Genomic DNA, 25,544 nt, shown 5'->3' with positions numbered 1-25,544 from the left:
GTTTGTGGCCCGCCGTGCAGTTTGTAAGCGGGCTGCTGATTGGCCACTGGCCTAAATGGCGGCATTTCCGCTTAGGTGTAGTGGAGTCGAGACGACGTCATTTTCTGCCGTTTTCTCCAGTTCTCAACACCTGTATTCCGTTCGAGACACAACGATAACACATGCGTCCGATACTAAACGTCTTTACTTGCAAAGTAGAGGGAAAGTCGTGTTCCGTTCAACAAATTTGCCCGCTAGCTAGCGCTTTAGCGCCACCAATCACAGACAGCCTTGTAATCCACTGGAGGTATTGTATTAGATAAGAAATGAGTAAAGCTATTGGTAGCCATACTTACGTATTGACCTTCAAATACTATACTTGCTAGACACGCTTTTGGTTGACTATATATCACAACAAAATACACTACAGTTATTTCATTTTTAAACATCGTACGTTTTTTATGTATATAACTTTAGAGCTAGATTATAAGGCGTTTCATTCCGAGCCGAATCTTCACACGAATACCGTGCTCTGCTTACTCTCCTGGGTCCCGCGGTCCTGGGTATTTGTTTGCAATGGCAGAGGAAAGGACCGACGGACTGTTAGTAGTTTCGCACATTTTGCGTCTAGGCTCTTATGCCACGAGGCTTATGTCGCCGTCGCTGGTCGCACTGTGACCGCCCAGAGGCCAGGAGTCGACCGATAGTCCAGAAGGATGGATAGTGTAGTGCATACGTCCCGAAAACCGGAATCAACCAACAGTGGGTTTGGATTCATGTGTTCGGAGTTGTGCACCCCCCTCCCTCTTTGGTTTCGATCGCTCGTCACAAATTTCCCCCTGGCGAAGTCTTACACTTTCTTGATGTTTTGTTGCAGGTCTCAACGGTCTACCCGATCGGCGAGGGAGCCACGGGGACAAGAAGGGCGGCCACGCGGGTCACCACGGCCACTGGCGCGCCTACAAGCTGCTGGTGGACCCGGCCCTGCAGAAAGGGCACCAGCAGAAACTCGACAAAGTGTACCGCTACGATGGCGTGGTGCAAGGGGTACGTATGGGCGCGCCGTGTCACTCACAGACGATGTCTATAGTCTAGCAAGGCGACACAGTTCTCAGCAACATGTAGTCTCCATCTCAAGACTTCTTCGAGAAGTCTTAAGGATAAAGTCTTAAGATATTCTAACATGCGGGTCCCAAAGCTCCTTCAGGACTGCCTGGGTGACTGCTTAAGTACAAAAATGCCCCAGAAGACATTTGTATTACAAGACGCAAGAATCAAACTTCCAAGAAACAGAAAACTTCAAGTTCAGATTGGGCACCCCTCCAAACCTGTACTTATCTAGTACTTGACACCCATTTCCCATATAGCACATGCCGCTATCCTGTCTACAGTACCCCTAAGTGCTGCCTAAACTCCACACAGCCGAAGCTTGAGTACACGTTGTTGAGCAACTCATCTGGCACACTTGCCAAGCATTCTTCTGGAGTAATCTGGACGCGGAAGAAAATTAGAACAAAGTAACTTGTCAGAGGATTTGTCAGTAACGTGCCCCAGAGCATTGGCTTAAACTTTGTTCATAGCAACAAAAATGAGACGTATGTACATTAAATTTGATCTCCCTGCTGCCTTACCCTGTAACAATACAAATTTGGTGCCAAACGGCTACCTTAGTGGGCTGAAGGTTAAGGACTTCCCCTTGCCTCCTGGCCCAGAAAATGGCCGAGTGATGTGACCGTAAGGGCACAGTAGACAGTATGGTGCTGTTTGCTGCACAGAAGAAGAGGAGTTAGGAGAGGGTTGAGATGTTATCAGAAGACGTATGGGTGAACAAGTGTGGTTGACTGAAAATGCAAGCTGTAGCAAACCTGCATTGTTAAAACTTAAACTTGAAATGACAGAAGTATATGTAAAATATAGCTTTGGTTACCCCCTTTCAGGACATTACTATGTGTTGGAAATGCTATACAGTCATCATGTTATACTATAAGTACTATAGTGCATCTGTAAATTAAGGTGGTAAAATGGCTTTTAATTTTGACGAACAATAGATTTCCACAAAAGTAATACCACATACACAGATAGCTTTCTGCAGGGCCCCACTTGCAATTGGCAAAAAAAAAAAGCGACTTAGATTAAAAGTTTGCATGTAAGAAGACAACATTAGGCAGGAATTACTGCTGCCTAACTCTGTTACCAATGGGGTAATGAGTGCCGAACGGCTACTTCAGTGTGCTAAAGGTTAAGCAAAGTTAAGCAATGTAACAGTGCGCTAAAGAAAGCCTGCATTACTTATAGCCAGCTAAGCTTTTGGATAAAGAGTGCCATCAGAGCACAACATCTGATTAGATATTATTTTTGGGCACTAAACTCTCCCACTGAAGTGCTTTTTCTAATGTTTGTAAAGATTATAATGTCTTGCATGTTTCCAAAATGTCTTTCCAAATCGCAGGTTAGATTTCTGACACTTGGCAAATTATAGGTAACAAAAGAAAAAGTATTCCAAACCCAGAGTATTGGGAGAAAATTCCTACATGTGTGTTTTCCATGGTAAAATGAGCCATGCAAGTTTGAAACACTGCTGGTCATTGGTTGACCTTGAATAACCCTGTTGTGTTGCCTGGCAACAAGAAACACGAGAAGGTTTTGGTTGTTGAACTGTGCACTGTTCGCCTTTAGTCATCCGCAAATAATCATGTAGTGGTAATGTAATCAGCATCTCATTATGGAAGGGCTTCGGCGGTACCGGCTTGAAGTCATGCCCTTGTTCAAGTATTGGTGAACATTGATTTGGGTCTAGTTTTTTGGCATGTATGCCGCACCAAGTTGTTTTCTTGTTTCTCAGATTTTTTAGATAAAAAGAGAGGGAGAAGGTGGTGAAAACAGACACTGCTTTGATGTTAATATTACTTTTATTATTAGGATTTAACATTAGATGTACTATGGTCCAAGAACCAACAGACAAAATTGGTGTGGTCTTAGAAATCATGGAGGCATGGTCAGAACAAACTTTCAAACATTACCTGTATGTATGGTGCTACCGGTATCATAATCAGTTGTGCTCAATAAGGAAACTAAACAAACAAACAAACAAGCAAACAAAATATCTACAGCATTGGAGAATTTAAAAAAAGATAAATTGAAACAATGTCAATATATTTGTATATCCTGTTCCAGCTCACTGAGTGAGAACCCAAATTGCAATTACGTCTTTTTGTTACAGTGTGATCTTCATATCAAAATTGCACAGCATCTGAGCATGTCATCTCTCAGTCAGAAACGGGATCTTATAATTACTTTAACAAAATCTATCCAGTTGCTTGCTTTTGTATTGTGTATATCTGCCTGTATACTAGATTACTGAGCATAGCATTTATTCTGTGGATGTATTTGTACGGATATTAGTAACACCGAGTTACTCTTTTTTAATTCACTTCTTTTCTACCCCCAGAAACCGGACCTGTACCCGCCGATCCACGTGCGCGACCCGCGCCGGCTCTCGCGGATGTGGCGTCGAAACGAGCCGGCCGACCTGCCGGTCCCGAAGTTCAAGGTACACGTGCAACCTGCTCAACAAGTCTGGGCAATGATGTTGTTATCACTTTCCTGACCTGTAGATTGTAACACGAATCATCCTCTGTCAACCCATATGTTATGTGGAATGCTGTAAATGCAGAAATAGTCGCGGGGATTTGATTTTGCTGTACATAGGGAAAAAGTAGAATGTTCGCTGTGATTTTGAGTTTGAAACTATAGTAGCACTACAGTCACACAATGGAACGGCTTTTCACGATGGTTTAAGTTCACGGTAAAGAATTCATCGCAAAAACCACGAAGATAAAACCGCCAACCTTTCTGCATTTATACTATAGTAGTGTATGTATACAATGTACAATGTACATGATTGTTTTGGTTATTGTTAGCAAGTGTGATAAGGGTGCAATGGCTTTCATCCATTTTACCACTCTCAATGTACAACATTGATGTGCAGTATAAGCCCTAGTCAATGATTTTAACCTTTGTAAAGTGAATCTAATTCAGTGTTCCACTGCGACATTTCAATAAATACATCTTGAATCTTGCAGGTGGACGACTTCTACGTGGGGTCTCCGCCGCGGCGCCAGATCACCTTCTCCAACCTGAACGACAACATCAACTCCGGCTTCCTGCAGGAGATGTGCAAGAAGTTCGGCACCATCGAGGAGATGAAGATTTATCACCACCCGAAAACCAGGTACCTAAACTCAGGTTCAGGTTCAGGTCCAGAGGTTTAGGTTCAGGTTCAGACTTGTAAGTGTGCTAGAAATACATTTTTTTTCAGTTACATAATATGAAATTGCAAAGATGAAGATTTACCAACATCCCAAAACCAGTTACCTAAACTCAGGTTACCTAAACTCAGGTTCAGGTCCAGAGGTTTAGGTTCAGGTCCGGATCGGACTTGTAAGTCCGACCCTGAATCCATGGCATATGTGTGCTAGTAATACTTTTTTTCAGATACACGACCAGTGGAAGATTAGCTCTTCAGTCAGCTAAACTGGTTCAATATCATTTTCACTTTTTTTCCCAGGAAGCACCTGGGTCTGGCGAAGGTCGTGTTCGCTACGACCACGGCCGCGAAGGACGCGTCCAACAAACTCCACCGCACGTCCGTCATGGGGAACATCATCAGCGTGCAGATCGACTCCAAGGGTGGGTTTCAGATGCATCTTTTTAAGAATTGTTTTTATTTTATTATTAATTTATTTAAACCATAAACGTACAAGCGCAGGAAAAAGCTTGTGCCTTCCTGAATTATGTACAGTTTGTTACAGTGGGTATGACCAACCAAGACAGCGGAAGCCAGAGGCTGTGCTAGTAAGAGACCTACATTGTAGAAGCTGAATCGTTAAAGACTGAGTCTTACGGCACAGTCTTTGCCAGCAATGTAAAGGCCATAAAGACTCTAGACTTGCCAAGATAAAGCAAAGACTGTGCCGTTAGACTCTAGTGTCTTTATTGCTTTTCGTTTATAATATCAACTCCAAGGGTGGGTTTCCGACGTCTTTGCAAACGCCAGTGTCTTTAGAGGAAAGAGAGGCTACTCATACACTGATGCATATCACGGTTTATAAAACTGAAGGAAAAAACATCTAATGCAAAATGTGATTTTTTGGGGGGATTTGGGAGATAATTGCCTGTTTTCCTCATATGACCATATATGGTGTTGACCATATATGGTTGCATCTTTATTCCTATGGCCTGGCTTATTTGCCCAGCCATTGAGAGAGCACCTTTCCAATTACTCACGCATTTTCAAAACTGGAACTGATTGGTTGAAAATGATATAGTCAATCCAATTAGGAGCACTAACTCTGACATGTGCAGCCAGGCAGGACGTGGTTAAAAAACTTCACTGCCCCCTGCGTTGTGTCATATTGAAGTTTTGATTAATTGAGAAGGTTCAAAATTTAAGCCTGCATTGAAAAAAAAATTTATTGCAGTGTTTCCATCATAAAGTGTAATGCTCTATATTCCTCTCTGTATATATATACATATATAGCAATGGCTTGTTTACTTGTTCCCCTGCAGGGAAGCTTCATGAGCAGATGTACGACAGTATTTAGAGTATATGATTGACAGTTGTGGTTGGTGTGATTGACAGCTGTGGTTGATTTGATTAAAACATGATTGACAGCTGTCGTTCCTCTGCAGGAAAGCTTCATGAGCAGATGTACGACAGTATTTAGAGTATATGATTGACAGTTGTGGTTGGTGTGATTGACAGCTGTGGTTGATTTCATTGAAACATGATTGACAGCTGTCGTTCCTCTGCAGGGAAGCTCCGTGAGCAGATGTACGACAGTCTCGTGCACAACAAACCGACCCCGGAGGCGCCGCAGGTCAACAAGGCTGACCCGCGCCGCCTCTCATTGGACGAGCGCCCGCACGCCTTCCTGCCCCCGCAGCGAAGCCTTCCCATCATGCCCGAGGTGAGCGCTCGGAGGAAACAAAGAAAACCTCTTCAAGGAACAAAAAAAAACGACAACTGGATAAATTCTTTAAAAAGTCAGACACTCTTATTCACTGATGAAATGTTGTCTGCAATGTATGACTCTTTAGAGAATTCATCCAGTTGCCTGATTTATTTTATATTACGTAACATTTACCTTCATTGACAAAACCTCTGTGTTGTGTAGCCAAGAAAAGTATACGATTTACCAACCTCGTGAAATTAATGATTATACTGTTTGTTTCCTTGCAGGCCCACCACAGACCTGAAGGTGGTCTGCCCCCCGCACCCCTCCCCCCCGCACGCCACGAAGTGGTACCTCCCGCGTACCCTCCCGTGCCGCAGCCCGAGGTGCACCCGCCAGCTTTGCCGCCTGGTGTTCCGCCAGCTTTGCCCCCTGGTGTTCCGCCAGCTTTGCCGCCAGGTGTTCCCCCAGGTGCAGCAGGTGTGCCGCCAGGTGTGTACCAGCAGCCCCCCAGGCAGGAGGGGCCCAAGGGGGGGTACTACAGCGACCCCCGTCGGAGACTCCCCTCCGAAAGCGGTGGCACGTTCGCTCCTTACGATAATGTCTCCCACAACTCGTTCCACCGCCCCCCTCCCGCGGGGATGGACGACCAGGGCTACTACAGCAACACGCCCTCCAGCTACTCGGGACAGGGCTATCACCACGGCAACAGTTACCATAGCAACACGCCCAGCCTGTCGGAGAGCACGCCCAGCTACGTCCCGACCCCGTCCAGCTTCCACAGCAGCGGCCAGACGCCCAGCTACCCAGGCGCCGTGCAGCCGCCCAGCTTCGCGGTCCACACACCGGGGAGCTACTACTCTGGGACGCCCGTCGGTTACCATGGAAACACGCCGCAGTATTCCAGCAGCACCACGGTTACGGTTGTAGCGACCAGTGCAAGCACCACGGCGAGCGTTAGTGTCGCCACGACGACGCAACAGCCGGAGGACCCGGCACAGAACGGCGCGGCGGAGAAAAGCGGGGACAAAGGCAGCCTGAGCTTGGACTCTCGTATTGAGCTGCTGCTGAAACAGCAGAGGACGTTTCCCGCACTGGGGTCCATGTCGCCCGGCTACAGCGAGGACGAGAAGGGCGGGGAGAGGTCGCCCACCCCACCCCCCCTGGAGTCTTTCACACCCCCTCATGACGCATCCCCCCGCCCCCCTCAGCAGAACTCCACCCCCTCCTCCCTGCCCCTCCTCAAGACGGACGACCTACTGGAAGAAATCTCGCCTGGCTCCCTGGCAGACAGCGATGAGGACAAGAGGAAGGAGAAGAAAGCAGGGAGGGAGGAGGAGGTTGTCACCATGGTTACGGACAGAAACGCTGAGGTTTGTTACGACTTCAGATAATATTGTATTTTGTTTTATCTATAATATGATATAATATGTCTCCAGCTGCCATGCATTAGCAGTTGTCTAATGTCTGTGTTTTCAATGGTTATGGTTTGTACATGATTTTATGAATCTTGAAATTTGATATGAAGCATCTAGATAAACAAAACAAGAAAAAGAAGGCATGTCACTTTGAACTAAGGAAATACACTGAAGGTTTGGAGAATTTTGAACATTTAACTCACTTTGTTCCTTAAGTCATCATCATCATCATCAGCTCCTTTTCATCCTGCCGGACGATCAGTTGTAATGTGTGCATAAATGTTAAGTAATGTGTACATAAATTAAGTAATGTGTGCATAAATGTTATCAAAGAGATTAAGACACCGTGGCATAGAGGGGGAAACGCTTTTTCAACGAGCAAGTGTCCTTTCTTTGGAGGATTAATTACTTTCTCTCCATCTAATTCTGAAGGTATGAATACTTATACTGAAGATCTGTATGTCAAAAATGTAGGTCTAGTACTGTATAATTTCAAAGGTGTCCACCACACAATTGGTGCTCGATTCTATGGTCCCCAGGTGCCCACAGCATTGTTTAATCAGTGCCTATTTTCCCCCCAGGTGCCCATAGCTAATTTTGATAAGTGCCTGCCCAGGTGCCAATAGATAAGATTGATAGGTGCCTGTTTCCCCCCAGGTGCCCATAGATAAGATTGATAAGTGCCTGTTTCCCCCCAGGTGCCCACCCCGGTTATGGATGAGGAGAAGGGAGAAGGGGACATGGACATCTCCTCCGGGAACGACTCCGACGATGACGACAAGATGAGCCTCTCCCCCCTCAGCAGCCCCGAACAGTCCAAACTCGTCGTCAACCCGCCCCCCACGCCGGTCTACCCCCCGAACGTACCCCCTCCCAACTTCCCGCCCCCCAACATCCCGCCCCCCATGATCCCCAACCCCAGCGTCCCTCCCCCCAACATCCCCCCTCCCAACATTCCGCCCCCCGGGATGGAACCGTCCACCCCCTCCATCCCTCCCCCCGGCATCCCCCCTCCCCCTCTGCCCCCTGTGTCCAGCCTGCCCATGCCCCCCTCGTCCATGCCCCCCTACAGCGGGAACTTCACCAACCCCATGCTGCCGAACCAGCAGCAGCAGTACTTGGCGCGGATGGGCCTGTGGCGCCCCGGCATGCACAACTACGGCAGCCAGCAGCCCAAGGGCCACTTCCCGTTCCCGCCGCCCCCCTCCACCAATCAGGGCCCACCGCGCCAGCCGCAGATGCGCGGCCCGCGCCCGTTCGGCCAGGCCGGGAACTTCCGACCGTGGCGGCCGATGTTTGACCCAACAGTGCCCCCGCCGGGCTACGTGCCGCCCGTGGAGAAGGTTTGTTTGTTTGTTTGTTTGTTTTATTGAGATATCCATCAGTGTTACTTGTACTACAGTACTACAGTGCTACCTGGAGTCCACTTACACATTAGATTAGATGAAATGTTAATAACAAAAACTTGTTGGTAAACGGAAAATTAAAAACAATCAAATGTCACGTAAGTGAACTTAAAAGTGAGCGGGACAAGTCAGACACACACACACACAGACACATGCTCAGCAAAACATAACCTTCTTGGCAAAGATAATAACAAAACATGGATACGATAACAAAAATGTACTGCTTCTATCCAGGTTGACCCTCACAAGCAGACGATCGACATGCATTTAGAGCGGATTTATAGTACGTCCCTGGGCTGATTTAAGCAAGCTGTCGGTGTTTATAGATATGATTGTACACTAGATTGAACAATGATAACTTAAATGTACTTCTTCTATCCAGGTGTACCCGCACAAGCAGACGATCGACATGCATTTAGAGCGGATTTATAGTACGTCCCTGGGCTGATTTAAGCAAGCTGTCGGTGTTTATAGATATGATTGTACACTAGATTGAACAATGATAACTTAAATGTACTGCTTCTATCCAGGTGGACCGGCACAAGCAGACGATCGACATGCATTCAGAGCGGATTTATAGTACGCCCCTGGGCTGATTTAAGTAAGCTGTCGGTGTTTATAGATATGATCATTCACTAGATTGTACAATGATAACTCAAATCCACTGCTTCTATCCAGGTTGACCCGCACAAGCAGACGATCGACATGCATTTAGAGCGGATTTATAGTACGGTGTTTACAAATATGATTGTACACTAGATTGTACAATGATAACTTAAATGTACTGCTTCTATCCAGGTGGACCCTCACAAGCAGACGATCGACATGCATTTAGAGCGTATTTATAGTACGGTGTTTACAAATATGATTGTACACTAGATTGTACAATGATAACTTAAATGTACTGCTTCTATCCAGGTGGACCCTCACAAGCAGACGATCGACATGCATTCAGAGTGGATTTGTAGTACGTCCCTGGGCTGATTTAAGTAAGCTGTCAGTGTTTATAAATATGATTGTACACTAAATCCACTGCTTCCATCCAGGTGGACCCGCACAAGCAGACGATTGATGGCGTGATGGAGCGGATCGTCTGGGAGCTGAAGGAGATCATGAGGAAGGACCTGAACAGGAAGATGGTGGAGTCCTCCGCATTCAAGGCCTTCGAGTCCTGGTGGGACATGGAAGAAGGGAAAACAAAGGTACAGTACATCATCTCTTAAAGGAAGGGTAAGGAATCCGCAAGTAAGCTGTTCGTTTTCAGATTTGTGAAAGTCATCATAAACTTAAGAATGGAGGAGGAGAAAACAAAGGTACAGTAACTGTACATCATTTCTTAAAGGAAAGGGTAAGGAAGCCCCAAGTAAGTTGTTCGTTTTCAGATTTGTGAAAGTCATCATAAACTTAAGAATCGAGGAGGAGAAAACAAAGGTACATACAATGTACAGTACATCATTTCTTAAAGGAAAGGGTAAGGAAACCGCAAATAAGCTGTTCGTTTTCAGATTTGTGAAAATCATCATAAACTTAAGAATGGAGGAGGAAAAAACAGAGTTACAGTACATCATTTTTTATTTTTTGTTTGTTCTATTTATTACTCTTTAGGGTGGTCCCCTCAGTTAACTAATTAACTGATTTCCAAGAGAGCCCTTATATTGCATGACAAATCATAACAAATCAGGATACAAAAGGATAAATTGACATAAACTTAATGAGTAATCAATTCACAATGATATAACATAAAACAGGAATGATCAAACATAGGAGTGATAAATCAAACAACTCTTTTCTGAAAGGAAAAAGTAAGAAACCCCAAGTAAGCTGTTTGTTTTCAGATTTGTGAAAATCATCATAAACTTAAGAATGGAGGAGGAGAAAACAAAGGTGGGTCAGAAGGAAAATTCGTTTTCGGATTTATGAAAGTCATGATGAACTAAAGAATGGAGGAGCTAACCAAGCTGAGTTCCTACAAAGGGTAAGGAAACCCCAAATTCTTAAAGTAAGGTTGATTCTTGGACTGACAAAATCATGATGACCTTAAGATTAAGATTGGAGAAAACCAAGGTTGATCCCATCTTAAAGGAATGTTGTAAGAAGACCCCTGCACTTTTTAAGTAAGTGTGTTTTCACAGGGCTCAACTTCAGAGACTTCATCTTTAGGTTGTGGCTGAAATGACAAATGTTTTTTGTGTTCAACTGTAATGTACAATTTGATGTGAAAGTATGCTTGGCTCATATATGATTTCAAATCCTTACACATTTATGCAAATCATGAGCTCCTTTACATAATTTATTTATAATTCTGTTTTCACATGGCCAACAGGCAGCCTGTGCACTTCTTAAAAAAATTATTTTATTTTCTTCAGGTTCCTGTCAAGTCTGAAGAGAAGGACGAGGACAAGGTCGTGGAGCCGGAGGTCAAGGTCAAACCCAAGCCGGCCAAGTCGCTGTTTGAACAACCGGCGGCACTGCCCAGTATCTCCAACATGGACAGCTTCAGTCCGTTTGGACCCTCAGGGCTAGGGGGCCTTGGCCTGGGCATACGGGCAGCCATGCCCCGCATGCCGTCCTTCAAGGTGAGAGTGAAGCATTTTATTGCTCAACAATTGCATCAGTGACAATGTATGGCAATGGACAGATAGCATACATGTAAGTTACAGTCTAGGTCTATTTTGCTTTATCATAGAACAAAACTTACAGCAATTACTAAACAGAACTATTGTAAACATTATATTCCATATTTCTAGGCTACTTCGTGACTTTGCATTCGTCAAATCACATTTTGGAACTGCACAGTTTCTTTTTTATAGCATTGTGAATGTCTATGCCTAGGTGGATAGATATGGAATCTGGTGGATAGAATCTGGACAAGTAAAAGTGCATTGAAAGTATCAGTACTTGTTGTGGCAAGGATTTAGAGTATCTTAAAGCTCAGCTAAATTGTACTTCTGCTTCTCTGTGTGGCATTGTAGACTTAGCTTTATTTTTCTGCCAACTTGGAATATTTGAAAACTTTTTATTCAAAAGTTTTTATCAGGATGAAGGTAGTGGGTGACTTGTAGTTTTGTCATTAGCTAACATTAAAAACCTTTATTTCTGCTCCCCACAGATGAAGAGAAAACCCCCAGACTCCCCCGCGGCAGAGGATGGACACCCCCGGAAGAGGTCGCGGTTGGCGTCTCCCTCTGTGGACGATGGGTCAGCATCAGGTGAGGCAGATTACTTCCGGACTTTTCGAGTGACAGCCATCACTCTCTTTAGCGTCACAGCAATGAACAGGAAGAACAAATCAATACTGGAAAAAGAAACAGTTGAACATGTGAAATTTGTGTCTCTTTGTTTCTTGAAGGCTACCAACTTAAACTTGCTGCAAATTCTGTAGCCTACATACTGTGTACTTTAAGGTTTGATCCACTCATACCAGGAAGGACCTCTATTCTTTTCAATGAGTGTAGTGGGTTCTTTAATGTGCTTGAGGTGAGGCTCCCCTCAAACACGGGATCTCCATTTAACGTCCTATCTGAGGGACGTCCCTAACTGTAGCTAGGTACTCATTTTCACCTGAGTGAAGTGAGGAAAGCCATGTAAAGTGCCTTTCCCAATGGCACAGGATCGGTGACATGACAGGATTAGGACCCGTGACCTCTTGGTTTCTGGGCCAGACACACTGCCGTTACACCACAAGACCTCACTAATTGTGGCACTGTTTGTGTTTCTCCACAGACTCAGACGCTGACAAGGAGGACATGTTGAGCCAGGACTCGGACCTGTCGCGCCACGGAACACCGACGTTGCGGCGGGCGCACAGCCTCGACAGCGAAGGGGATGAGACCAGGGGGGCGTTGCGCCAGGAGGAGGAGCAGAAGGGCGTCATCGAAGATGAGGAGGAGGAGGAGGAGGATGAGGAGGACTACGAGGAGGAGGATCTAGCAGAAGCAGAGGGTACTTCTTCATCTGTGTATAAATTTTGTTGTCAGGATCTTGAAATGTTATCCTTAAAACGTACAAGGAGTGAAATGGTTTAACAGAATGATACACAGTACATAAGTCAAATTGTTGGCTACATGTAGGTATAAGCTCTTTGTTGCGAACAACTTTGTTATCCGATGATTTACCTCATGAAATTTTTCACAGAAGAAAAGTACACGTTTGTGTTTGCAGCCTCAGATAAGGACTACAACAAGTGTTGCTCACATCTTGAGTTTATTTAAAGGAAACTATTTGCGTTTTCCAGCCTCGGATGATGAGTATAACAAGTGTTGTTTATGTTTGTGTTTCCAGCCTCAGATGATGACTATAACGAGTGTTGTTTATATTTGTGTTTCCAGCCTCGGATGATGAGTACAACGATGATGACCTGGATGTGTCGGAGGATGAGGATGAGGCGGACGATGAGAGCGAGGGGGAAAGTGAAAGTGGGGACGACTCCGACTCCTACGTCAGCTCGTCAGACGAGGAGGAGATGACAGCGGACGTGACGGAGACGGAACGGTGGGTCGGGTTTCACCTCCTCAAGGCTGCCGGGCTAGATATGCTGACAAGGCTAGACATGTTCAGAGGGTTTGGTAGGATGTAGTAGTAGGGTGTTTCCTTGGTAACCATGTTACCATGACGTGACGGAGACAGAACGGTGGGTCCGGTTACACCTCCTCATGTCTGCTGTGCTTTAGCAGAACTGCTAACAAGGCTAGACATGATCAGAAGATGTTTGGTAGGATGTAGTAAAAGTAGTGTGTGCTGACTTGGGATTTAAAGGAGTAATGAATTGTTTTATGAAAATGGGAGAAAGTTGAAAAAAGTTCAAATTATGTTTCATTTGTCATTTGTTCCTCTCGTCAACAAACCCTATCACCTTGGTAACCCAGTCTCCTTGGTAACCCAGTCTCCTTTGTAACCCTGTCACCATGGTAACCATGTGTTTCTCCCCAGTGAGTTCAGCGAGGCGGAAGACTCAGAGCAGGTTCCAGACTCGGATACGACTCTGCCGGTCTCCCACCAGCGTTCAGCGGAGCTGGGACAGGACCGTGCGGGGCCCAGGGTCATGGTGCCGCCAGGTCAGGAACAGACTCAGAGGTAAGCATGTTCAGTGTCTGGCAGGTTACGTTGTACATGTACATAATGCCAGCTCTGTCAGGCTGCTGTACGATCAAAAGGAGTTTTTGTAATTTTGTCTCATTGATGATGCCATCAGCTGATATTGATTTAATAAATTTACCTTCTACGTAGACCCTTACAATAGCAGTTGTGCATTTGACCGTTCCGTAAATGTTGTTTTTGATGGATTTTTTGTGTTTGTTTTGTTCCATTCTGCAGCATTCAGCCCCCTCCAACGCTGGCGGCCCGGAAACAGGGCCTAGCAACCCCGGAACACGCCTACAGCAAACAGGCTACCTCGCCCTCCCTCCTGTCACCGCGGTTACCAGCAATGTTGTCCCCGCCGCCAATCCCCGGCAGCGATGGCAGGACTCTCCCCGCAGATGGGGTGGACATCAGGTCCGGGCTGGATCCCCAGCTCAGACACCTGCACAGAGTCCCCACGGGGCCCGCTGGACCGGAGGACAGGACTTTCCCCACAGGCGGAGCAGCTGTCCCACATGGGGACGACATCAGGTCCCCGCTGGATCCTCATCTCCAGCTCAGACACCTGCATAGAGTCCCAGGGGGGCCCGCTGGACTGGAGGACAGGATAGGAGGCAGCCTCACCTCGCCTGTCCGCCCCATCCTGCAGCTTCCCGAGAGGACCGCGTTTGGGTTTGTGGCGGAAGCGACAGGCGCCATGTTACCCTCGTCGCCATTCCCCACGGAGGACCTCCCACGGACACCAGGAGGGAACATCGACCTACCAAGGACGCCCGGGCGGGGAATGACCCTGCAAGTCCCAACCGTTCCCGGCGGCGCGGCAGCTTTTCCCGGGCTCCTTGCGGCGACGCAGGGGAGCGCGACGTCAGTCCCACCCTCCGCGTGGCGTGGAACCCAGCCCTCGTCCTCCGCCAGCCTGCCCGTACCGTCCTTACCTCCGCTTCTCGCGCAGTTCGCGGACATCGTGACTCACGAGGCCATGCAGAGGGACGTCACCAAGGAGGAAAGTTCCGAACCTCCCGCTGGGCAGGCCGGCGCCGCGACGCCTCCGAATCCTCAGCTTCTTGCTTCTCAGGGGAAATTTTCCATTGCGAGTCTGCTCTCGCCCCAGCAGCTGCCCCGCGTGGACCCATTGCCGCCGGCCAGGCAGCATCCGGGGCTCCCCCTCACCACGGAGGAGCACCTGCGCATGCTGCAGGCCAACTGCCAGGTCCCCAGGTTCCAGTCCCCGCCCAGACCCGGGGCGGGGCTGCAGCCGCCTGTACAAATGTTGCCAAATCAGAGCCAGCTCTTCTCCAGAGCGAACAGCCAGGCCAACGTCCTGGCCAACGAGCTGTTGTCTCCGTCGAAACAGACCGTCGCAGACTTGCTCGCGGCGAGTAGAACTCTTGAAAGAGACGTTGACGTGGAAGGGAGCGATTCGGAAAAGACGGAAACGTCTTCGGAACCGGAAATCTCGGTGGAAGAACAGGCGCAGGAAAGAATGCCCCGGCAGAGAGTCTGCCCGTACATGCTGGAGCACAACTACGCCGCGCCCCTCCCCGAGCACAACTACGCCGCAAGGCAGCCCCCCTCACCAGCCAAGCACCCGTCTCTCTCACACAAACAGTCCAAGACACGTACAGAGGAGCTGCCTGTTGTTGCAGCGGCGCCACCTGTCTGTTTGCCTGTGAACATCAAGACAGAACCTCCCACCGTAGAGGAACTGCCCAAAGACAAGGAAAACGAGGCTCCTATCGAAGTGAGCATTCCCTCCGTCGACTTGGTCACGACGGAGAAGGAAGAACCGAAACAGCATCGGAAAACTTCAGAAAAGAGCAAGGAGCAAATTCTCCGAGAGCAGATCTCGAATAAGATCAAGGAGGAGGATGTGAAGCCAGAGCCGCTGAGGTTTGACCCGAGGGACAACCTGATGGAGATGGAGGTCCTGTACGAGTTCCTGAAGACGGGGATCGACCTGGAGGACGTGAGGTACCTCCAGAGCAGCTACGACTCGCTCCTCCAGCAGGACAACAGCGGGGTGGACTGGATAAACGACACACACTGGGTCTACCATCCTGATATCCTTTCTGTTCAGAACTATTCTATATATGTGTGTATATATATACACCGCATCGTATCTTAAGATCACATCTATACTTCTTTTATAACTTGTACAATCAAATGGTTTTTATTGACAACAAAACTCTGGCAGCCAGAGGCTGAATTGCGGTTTGTTTTGCACAGTACAACAAATTAAAACAAGTCTTATTCTCAAATTACGCGTTAAAACAATTAACAGAGATCTGATATTTCAAATATAGATTCTCCAGTGTCTTTCCAAATTTAAAGTAGAGGGCACTTCGCGGTGTACATTTGTCTGATAAACTACAGTAATTTAGGTCCTTTTGAACACAAGCCCAGGTCATGTCCTTAACACAACCCACCGACCAGAATCCCCAACCCCCCTCGCAAGCGGCGGAAGGACGACCCCACCCTGGGGGAGCACAAGACGGGCTGCGCCAGGAGCGAAGGTTTCTACAAGATCTCCTTCAAGGAGAAGACAAAGTACCTGCACCGGGCGCGGCTGGCCAGCGTGGTGGAGAAGCCGGAGGATGATCTGATGGTGGGTCACAGGGTCTTCCTGTAAGGTTGTAGGGTCTTCCTGTAAGGTTGTAGGGTCTTCCTGGAAGGTTGTAGGGTCTTCCTGGAAGGTTGTAGGGTCTTCCTGGAAGGTTGTAGGGTCTTCCTGGAAGGTTGTAGGGTCTTCCTGGAAGGTTGTAGGGTCTTCCTGGAAGGTTGTAGGGTCTTCCTGGAAGGTTGTTGGGTCTTCCTGGAAGGTTGTAGGGTCTTCCTGGAAGGTTGTAGGGTCTTCCTGGAAGGTTGTTGGGTCTTCCTGGAAGGTTGTTGGGTCTTCCTGGAAGGTTGTAGGGTCTTCCTGGAAAGTGTAAAGTTTTCCTGGAAGGCTTTAGAATCTTTCTGGAAAGTTGTTAAGTCTTCCAGGAAAGTTGTTAAGTCTTCCTGGAACGTTGTAAAGTCTTTCTGGAAAGTTGTAAAGTCTTCCTGGAATGTTATTAAGTCTTCCTGGAAAGTTGTAAAGTCTTCCTGGAAACTGCATTATTTTCAGAAAATTTAAAGCTTTTTGGATAAAATAGGTAGATTACGTCTGGAAACGCACTGTACATGTACAGCATTAAAATCATCTTGAGCTTTTTTTCCAAAGTCTTTTACACGTTCAGCACTAAAATCATCTTGAGCTTTTTGTCCAAAGTCTTGTTCAGTTCAACTGGCCCCACTAACCAGTAACAAAAACGTCGGTTGTTTTGATCAGAATGGCTTACAAATGTGCATCAGAAATTAGCAAAACGGAAAACCGATCTGGTTTGTGCTGGTAAACAGACTTCATTTGAAGTCACAAAAATTAAAAAAAGCCTGGTTCCACAAGTGTTTTCCTGGTCTTCCTGCAAGGTTTTATAGTGTTCCAGGAAGGTTCCAGAATCTTCCTGGAAGGTTGTAGAGTCTTCCTGGAAGGTTGTAGAGTCTTCCTGGAAGGTTGTAGAGTCTTCCTGGAAGGTTAAACAGAAAACCGATCTGGTTTGTGCTGGTAGTCCCAAAAATAAAAAAAGTCAGGTTCCACAAGTGTTTTCCTCCGTCCGCAGGAGTCCCAGAACAAAGCGAAGCAGGCCACACAGTCCTCGCGGGAGGCGCGGTCCAACCAGAGGCGGCTGCTGGCCAGCTTCGGCGCCTCGTGCGGAGACATCAGCGACCTCCTCAGGTTCAACCAGCTCAAGGTCAGTCAAGGGCATGTTTTCGTTCGAGGTCAAGGTCATGTTTTTTTGCTTAGCAGATCACCGTTTCAAGTGATATCGTTTTTTGCTCAAGGTCATGTTTGGGTTAAACTAGCTAAAGGTCAGACTAAGGTCATCTTACAGCTTTTAGCATGCTAGTCCGCTTTTAATGATGCTGGACCAGTGTAGCCTCACTGCCCTCAGTTTTTGTACTTTTATTTATGATTGGCTAAAGTAAAGTAAAGTTATGTTTTAAATTGTAATTGTATTCATGTTTGTTGATAGTATTAGAAAAGGATGTCAGGGAATATTGCAGTGATGTGGATTATACATGAATAGATAAACAAGCAAATAAATGAAAGCTTACTACATGTAAAAGTTTCTAATCATTCCCCTTTCCCCCCCAGTTCCGTAAGAAGCAGCTGAGCTTCCGTAAGAGCCGGATCCACGACTGGGGTCTGTTTGCGCTGGAGCCGATCGCTGCGGATGAATACTTGAGAGGTTTTGTGTGTCTTATTGTTTCCTTTTCTCCCCCAGTTCCGTAAGAAGCAGCTGAGCTTCCGTAAGAGCCGGATCCACGACTGGGGTCTGTTTGCGCTGGAGCCGATCGCTGCGGATGAATACTTGAGAGGTTTTGTGTGTCTTATTGTTTCCTTTTCTCCCCCAGTTCCGTAAGAAGCAGCTGAGCTTCCGTAAGAGCCGGATCCACGACTGGGGTCTGTTTGCGCTGGAGCCGATTGCTGCGGAGGAGATGGTGATCGAGTATGTGGGGCAGTGCATCCGGCAGACCATCGCGGACGAGCGCGAACGCCGCTACGAAGAGCAGGGCATCGGCAGCTCCTACCTGTTCCGCGTCGACCACGACATGATCATCGACGCCACCAAGACCGGCAACCTCGCCAGATTCATCAACCACTGCTGTAATGTGAGTAGAAGGCCGTGGTATCTTTTTGCAAAGTTGTAGTCATTTTGTTTTTTTCTCAGACTGTTTAAAGTAAGAATCCAACAAAAGGTAAAGATGAAGACGGGGCGGGAAAGAAAACTTGCATCTGAGTATATTTACTCCCTAGAAGGTATGTACAAACTTGAAGTTACAGATTTTCCACTCTTTTTTAAATCAAAGAACTAGCTGACAAACTGACCTAGTCGTGTACGAGTTGTAAAAAAGTTCTTCATGTTTAACCTTTTAGGTAACTCAGGTCATGCATGATGACATAATTTCTTTGATTAGTGTTACTAAGACATTGCCATTTATACCTAGTACATTCCTTTGTGTCTCTGCATGGGAGTGTTTTATAATGTGTGTGTGTCATTGTCAGTGTGCCTATGTTTACATAAATTTGTATGAATGCGTGTGTCTGTTTCTGTATGTGTTTGTGTGTTCATGTTTATGTGTTTCAGGTGGATGTGTCTTCATGTATGTGAATGTGTGTGTATGTACTAAGTGTTCTTGTATATGTGCTGTGTATGTTAATGTGAATGTATATGTGTTCATGTCTGTGTGATCTACACAATAATCTGTTAACCATGCCAGTCTAACATGCAACCCCATTTCCCGCCCTTCCCTCCTCCAGCCGAACTGTTACGCTAAGATCATCACCGTCGAGAGCTACAAGAAGATTGTGATCTACTCCCGCCGCGACATCGCTGTGAATGAGGAGATCACCTACGACTACAAGTTCCCCATCGAAGACGAGAAGATCCCATGTCTGTGCGGCGCCGAAAACTGCCGCGGAACCTTGAACTAGGAACGACCTTCAGAACTATGAACAAACTCCTGGACTAGGGATGAACTTCAGAACTAGGAACAAACTTCAGGACAAGGAACAAATTACAGGACCAGGGATAAACTTCAAGACATACGAACCCTGGTTTATCTTTCCTGAACCTGTACAATTTGTCCTGGGTTGCCTTGGTTGGCATACATTCTCACTTTACCACTAAAAGGCCAGAAAAATGTTGTTCTTTTACAACTTAGCAAACTGCACTGCTATTTGCAGCTGCCCAATTTTCCTGTTTCGTTGGTTGGAGCGTTGCATGCACAGAACTGGCACGGTAGGAAGACCGTAACACGAGCTGGACGTGTATCATTCTAAGATCTGTCCAGCCGGCTGATTGGCTCGTCTCTGGTTACCGGGGTTACAGGATGGGAGGACCGTCAGCAGGTATCCTCACTCCAAGATGGAGATGTGAGATGAGATGTATTTGTTTAGGCACACATTAAGAGATATAGATATATATATATATATATTTTCGCTGTTTGTGTTACAGTCAAACAAGAGGACTATACAGTAATGACTTTGTTTGGAGGATGGATAGAACTTTATGCCTGTCCTGAGTTGAATTTCCTGTGCAGATGTGTCCGTGTGTCCCTGGTTAGTCAGATATAAGGGCCAGTCCTGGTGCCCATGTACATGTATGGGGGCCGCTGTGGAACTTGTAAATACTGTTCTCATAGTTCAGATGTCATATTTCTAAGATTTTCTCAATTTTCAATGCTTACAAGTATTTTGATACCCTTTGAGCAAAGACTTGGTGAAATGTGACCTTGGTGATATATGACCTCAACAAGACTTGACCTTTGTAAGGCTTGACCTTGGCAAGATCTGACCTTGATATGAACTCGGCAAAACATTATCAGAGCAAAATTTGACCTTGGTGAAACATGACCTTGGTACCATTTGACCTTGGTAAGTTTGACCTTGATGAGACGTGACCTTGGTACTATTTGACCTTGGTAGATTCGACCTTGGTACAGCTACAGTTTGCTGGTCCAGCAAATCAGCAGTGGAAGCACCAGTGAAACACCGCGTGTGCCTGAAGTGTGTTGTATTTGTACAGACAACTTTCAGCTCAGTTTTTATATTTCTTTACCGAATGTTGTTGTTCCGTATCGACTACAGTAAGAAGGATGGAATATCGGATGTTGTAAAATTGTCCAGTTTCTCCTCAGCAGGGCTGCCGTCTTCGCGTCTTGCTTCTCCCAGACAGTCAAACCGTTTTTAGTACCTGCTAACGACTCCTGAGGCCGATGATCAGGAGTGGGTCGGGTTCTTATACTTGTGTGAAAAGGAATGTGAGTTCCCGGCCTGGCAGCGTGCCGGGAACCGCCGATCTCTCTCTGTAAAGTTTCCTGACGCGGTGCTGATGAATAAGCACTGTTGTTATTAGTGAGAATTGAACCTGCCGCCATTTGTATAAACTGTGATGTATTATATGTTTCTGTACAGTATTAAACCAAATTTCCTATCACTGAAAATCTCTGGCTTTGTGTATGGGTTGATATGTGCATGAGAATTACCACCAATGGGATGCTTAGGGGATGTCCCTATAATTCAAATGGTAAGAGCCCAACAGTTCAGAACCTGGTTCTAATTAGCTGGTAACTCGGAGACCCCGGCTCAATCCTGCGTTAGACATCTCGGTAGGGGCTTCACCCATCTTTCGGCAGGGACATATTATAGAGGTCTCGTGTTTGAGGAGGTGTCTCAAGCATGTTTAAAGGAATGGTTTAGCAACCCCTCCCTGTAGAATATATATACCCTGCTTCTGAAATAGCAAGAAAGCTTGCTGCCCTACATGTATGTGCACTTGGCACTACAAGGGACCGAACAAACGAACTGGGATTAAGTGTTTTAACCCTGCAAGTGTCAGGCCAAACAATAATCTGACTGGCCTGACACTTGCAGGGTTTTAAGTGACCTTCACTACGTACTTAACCATCCCACTGCTGCCTAACCCATGATCTAGACAAATTTTGTGCCAACAGGCTACCCTAGCAGGCTGAAGGCTTTAAGCCAGTGAAAACTTTCCCCAATAGGTTCAGATATCTTTACAAACATCTCAAATGACCTTGTTTTAGACACTTGTTCAGTAGTTGACTTTAAGATTGATTTTCGGGCACCGCGCAAGTGAGCTATGAAACATGATGTCCGCCCGTAGAAGCAACACCCCATCCAGGTAGTAAGATACGACAAAAATAGTTACTCAAGCAACTGATAGCGGATGCTGCCTGAAACGTCTTACTGTTTCAAAATTTTATCCAGTTGCTTGAGTAACTATTTTTGGAACACCTACATTCGTTTAGACATCAGATCTTGTACATAATGTGTAGGAATATGGATAATGTCATGTCCGCTTTGCCGTAACAACTTTGGCCTTCAACTGTTCATCAGCACATACCGGTACGGGGTAAGGCACTGTCAGACAAAGGGATCTTTTTAAAGACTATATCTGGTTTCCTGATTCTCTCTATTGACACTAGACAACCCTTGATTTAGATTTCCTCCATTTCAGGTGGAAGATAGATAAGGACAGAAGAAGTATAGAGATGTTTTTACACTCCAGGTTTATCAGGTCTATAAATGAATCCAACAGTCTGTTAATTTTTACTTTTCTTACAATTGGGTACACTAAGGTTTGGTATATTCAAATCAAAGCACTCCTATTCAACATACAACCATTTTGAAGTGTCCATGCAATGAGCATCCTCTAAGATACATGTTTATTGGTTTAGCTGTTCAGGGCTGCCCAACTAGCCTGTGGCTATTATAAAGGGCCAACCCTGCTGCAAAGAAAGTACAAATGGTATCGAGGTTGAATTAATTAATTGATACATGTCATTTCAATGGAAACAAAATAACACACTCATTTGTTGTAGCACCATTTTATTTCCTACAGGTCTCCCATCTTGGAGAAATGACAAGTGAACTTGTACTGTCGCAGAAATCTTAAGATATCATGTCAATGCCATCCTACACAGTGTTCCACTACTTCTGGCTTGAAATCAGCGCAGAATAAGATCCCAAGACTAAGTTGTGGAAGATTCCATAGTCTATTCACTGTCTTTGGAATATTCAAACGCGGACTATATATATATATATAAGGCTAAATCATTTGCATTGGTGCAAACAAACTTCGCTTCTTTCAACTCAGTCGTCTCTCAAAGTTACACTTTGCTCTTGTTCATATGCTAGACTACATTTCCGAGCTATGCTAGATCAAGGGCTATAAAACATATACAAGGAATTCTTCAGGAATCCCGTGCGAACAGGGTTAGATGATACTTTCTGCGGGTTATTGAGAGTTAATGTTAATAATTGAAACCTGACTGGAACTAACCTTAATTCCTAACTCTAGCTAATAATTACAAAGCAGCAGAAGTGGATGAACTAGTCACTTCACCACGGCGAGACAAAAATGGGGTTATATCCTTCTATAACAAACAACAAAAATCACTCTAGAACTATCCCATGGGAAAATTATATATCGATACATCAAATACACTTTCTTTTTTTCTCAAAAAAAAGGGGCTAGTCCGTGCGTTAGTGTCCCCTGTATCCAATGGAATAACATGTTGGGACAAGTTTGGTCCCTTCTGGCTGCATTCAATAAACTTTTAACTAATTAGAGGATAGCCTAAGGTCTTAATTAGCACCGGAGATGACCCTTGCACTGAATGTAAAACAATATCAAGAGTAAGGTATACCCTATGTAAATCTATAGGGGACATTTTCCACAACATTTGTTAGTATGTTAGCTTTCCGAACGTCTAAACTAAAAAGGATGCCCTTGTCAGAAGCGTGGATCTATATATATCCTTACTTCCATAACTAGCAGAGGGCGGCGGCTATGTGGCATGTACATCCTGAGTTACGTTACCGTGTTAGATGGTCTATAAGGACATATATAATACCCTGGATGTGGAGTTAGGATTAGCACCAAATATTTTTGTAACTTTGTAACTAAAACACAGAAACAATGAAAATGATTTCAAAATGCTGATTTTGAGTAGATTAATCTTAATACAGTACAATCAATCAATCAATGGATCTTCGTTACTGATGGGCTGTAGTTCAAAATTACGTCGCCTGGCGGCGTTGCTACACCGGTTACAAGCTGTCAAATTGTCAGAGGGCCAAAGAACGGGCCGGGCATCGGGCCTTGTCTAACTTTACAATAACTTATTAGTTACAACCAACAAATCAACCAATTATCTGATCGCTATCTGGGCATTACGTAAGAGGAGGTTGAGTCCCGACTGTCCCTGACTTCGGAGGAATGTGGAGGGAAAGCGGATCCAGCTGGGCGGGGGTTGTCTGGGTCTTTCCCGGCCGCGCTCGTCCCCTGGCTTGGCAGGCACGACGCGACACCAGGAGGCAGAGACGGCGGCTTCCCACCCCGACAGGGTTACGCGATTACCGCCCAAACGTGGTTCCAATCTTGCAGAGAAGTAAGAAAAGAAGTATCCCCGGGTCCAGACGGATGGAATGAAGCGAGGAGGAGGAGCGGGTACGGGTTGGGTTTTGGCGGGAGATGGCGTCTGGGGGAGGCTGTGTTGCTGTACAGGAGGGTCGTCTGATAATGACGTCACAGCGGACAGGCGGGACACCTGACCGCTGGCTCACAAAACTACCTGGGGAAAACAACAACAAACAAACAAAAACATGAGTCACACACGTGTTAACAAATATCAGTCTCAATATTCAACATGGGTAACATTTAAGTCAGATGGAAAGGTGGTCTTGTAGTTGACCCAGAACCCAAAGATTCTGGGTTCGAATCTGTAGCAGGTCCACATGCGGTGCCCTTGAGAAAGGCATTTTACAGCTATTTCCTCGACTGCAATCATTGGTCATTGAGGGCAAGATGTAACACAAAATAAGTCAAGCAGCTGGATAAATTCTCTCCAAAGAGTCGTGAGTTTCAGGTAGCATCATTGTGACAGTCATCAGCTAGTGACTGAAGATGACTGAATAGTTGCTTGGTCTATTCTGTATTTAGTAGTGTTCTACCTGGATGTTTAACCTTCATCGGCGTCTGGGAGACATCCTTAGAAACCTCGTGGATCATTGTCAGACCATTGCGATCATTGTGAGTTATTAGAAACGTTGGAGATCATTGGCAGACCATTGCGATCATTGTGGGATTATTATAAACGTTGGGAATCATTGGCCCGTTGAGATCATTAGAAACCTTGGCCACCATTGATACAGCATTGAAATTATTGTGAGATCATTAGAAATCGTAGGCATCATTTACAGATCACTGAGATCACCAAATAAAGACCTTGGAGCTCATTAACCACTCCATGAAAGGACATTGAGAGATCTGACATTTTTCTGGACGGGTAACTGCCTCTAAGCAGCTTGGCTTCTGCGGAATCCCCGTTTCTAAGAAAGTAAAGTTCATCTCAATAATTCATCCCCGTGAGGCAAGGCCCAACGGCACGCGAGGGGAAAGCCCTTCCATTTGTCACCGTGTCTGGCGTATGATTGTCTCCAAGCAGATGTGGGGGGAGGGGCGAGTCCGTGACATTCTCCGGAAGTTGGCACGCTTTTTCCGGAGGATTTTCTGTCGGAAAAACGGGACAAGTTGGAGAGTGTCACGGAAGATTCATGACCCTCGCTCGCCCCCGACGCCTGTTCGACATTATTTCTTGGACGCGTTCTCTACCGAGTGACTTCTGACGCGGCTGTATCGTGTAAATCTCACTCCTCCGCCTCACCTCTACATACAGCCTAGTCAGAAGCCAATGCCTCAAAAGATGAAGTCACCCATCCCAGAAATGTATGTAAAAACATTGGAAAGACTACTAGACGTCTTTACGTTTTTATATTATATCCTTGCAACGTGTGTTCTCCTCGTGTGTTGTCCTTGCAACGAGCCTTCGGGCATGAGTTTGCAAATGAAAACTGAGACTGTCATGAAAAATGAGAATGCTAAACTGAATGGTAACAGAGTCTAGGAAAAGTACTTTGCTAACATGCACAGTTTCGGGGAGTACTCCTGTACATTGTTTTCTCAGTGTTTGCCCGGTCTCTCGTGTCGGGGTCGTGTTCCTTTGGGGCTGAACCGAACAATGTCGACCTATGAAACCAACTTGCGGGAGGATCTAATGTTTAAGCTAACAATGGCAGTGGGAGGGGGTCAGAAATCAGA

At 46.0% G+C, this 25,544-nt stretch overlaps 2 protein-coding genes across 2 annotated transcripts in view; one reads left to right on the top strand and one right to left on the bottom strand.

The window, feature by feature from the left end:
- Positions 1–519: 519 nt before the first annotated feature.
- Positions 520–20,862, top strand: LOC136427080 (histone-lysine N-methyltransferase SETD1B-like). Its single transcript, XM_066415801.1, has 20 exons — positions 520–741; positions 857–1,026; positions 3,428–3,529; positions 4,062–4,210; positions 4,547–4,668; positions 5,794–5,948; positions 6,221–7,306; positions 8,050–8,694; positions 9,804–9,959; positions 11,124–11,333; positions 11,867–11,966; positions 12,481–12,699; positions 13,086–13,248; positions 13,687–13,830; positions 14,071–15,896; positions 16,263–16,441; positions 17,475–17,606; positions 18,011–18,145; positions 18,235–18,528; positions 19,178–20,862. Exons 1-20 carry the CDS (start codon positions 696–698, stop codon positions 19,349–19,351), a joined length of 6,207 nt encoding a protein of 2,068 aa, XP_066271898.1. The 5' UTR covers positions 520–695; the 3' UTR covers positions 19,352–20,862.
- Positions 20,863–22,253: 1,391 nt separating this feature from the next.
- Positions 22,254–25,544, bottom strand: part of LOC136424112 (mucin-4-like) — a 40,649-nt gene continuing 37,358 nt past the window's right edge. Inside the window, exon 8 of the mRNA XM_066412546.1 lies at positions 22,254–24,018. The gene's annotated coding sequence lies outside the window, so the exon portion shown is untranslated. The remainder of the gene's footprint in view (positions 24,019–25,544) is intronic.

Source organism: Branchiostoma lanceolatum, chromosome 1 (assembly GCF_035083965.1).
Source record: "Branchiostoma lanceolatum isolate klBraLanc5 chromosome 1, klBraLanc5.hap2, whole genome shotgun sequence".
Lineage (NCBI taxonomy): Eukaryota > Metazoa > Chordata > Leptocardii > Amphioxiformes > Branchiostomatidae > Branchiostoma > Branchiostoma lanceolatum.
The sequence above is the reverse complement of the archived record's forward strand: the minus strand, read 5'-3'. Positions and strand labels throughout refer to the sequence as shown.

Coding starts and splice junctions, on each gene's coding strand:
- LOC136427080 (XM_066415801.1), top strand. CDS start 696: ATGGATAGTGTAGTGCATACGTCCCGAAAACCGGAATCAACCAACA. Junction 15,897..16,262: donor ACACTGGGTCTACCATCCTG/ATATCCTTTCTG, acceptor AACACAACCCAC/CGACCAGAATCCCCAACCCC. Junction 17,607..18,010: donor TCAGGTTCAACCAGCTCAAG/GTCAGTCAAGGG, acceptor TTTCCCCCCCAG/TTCCGTAAGAAGCAGCTGAG.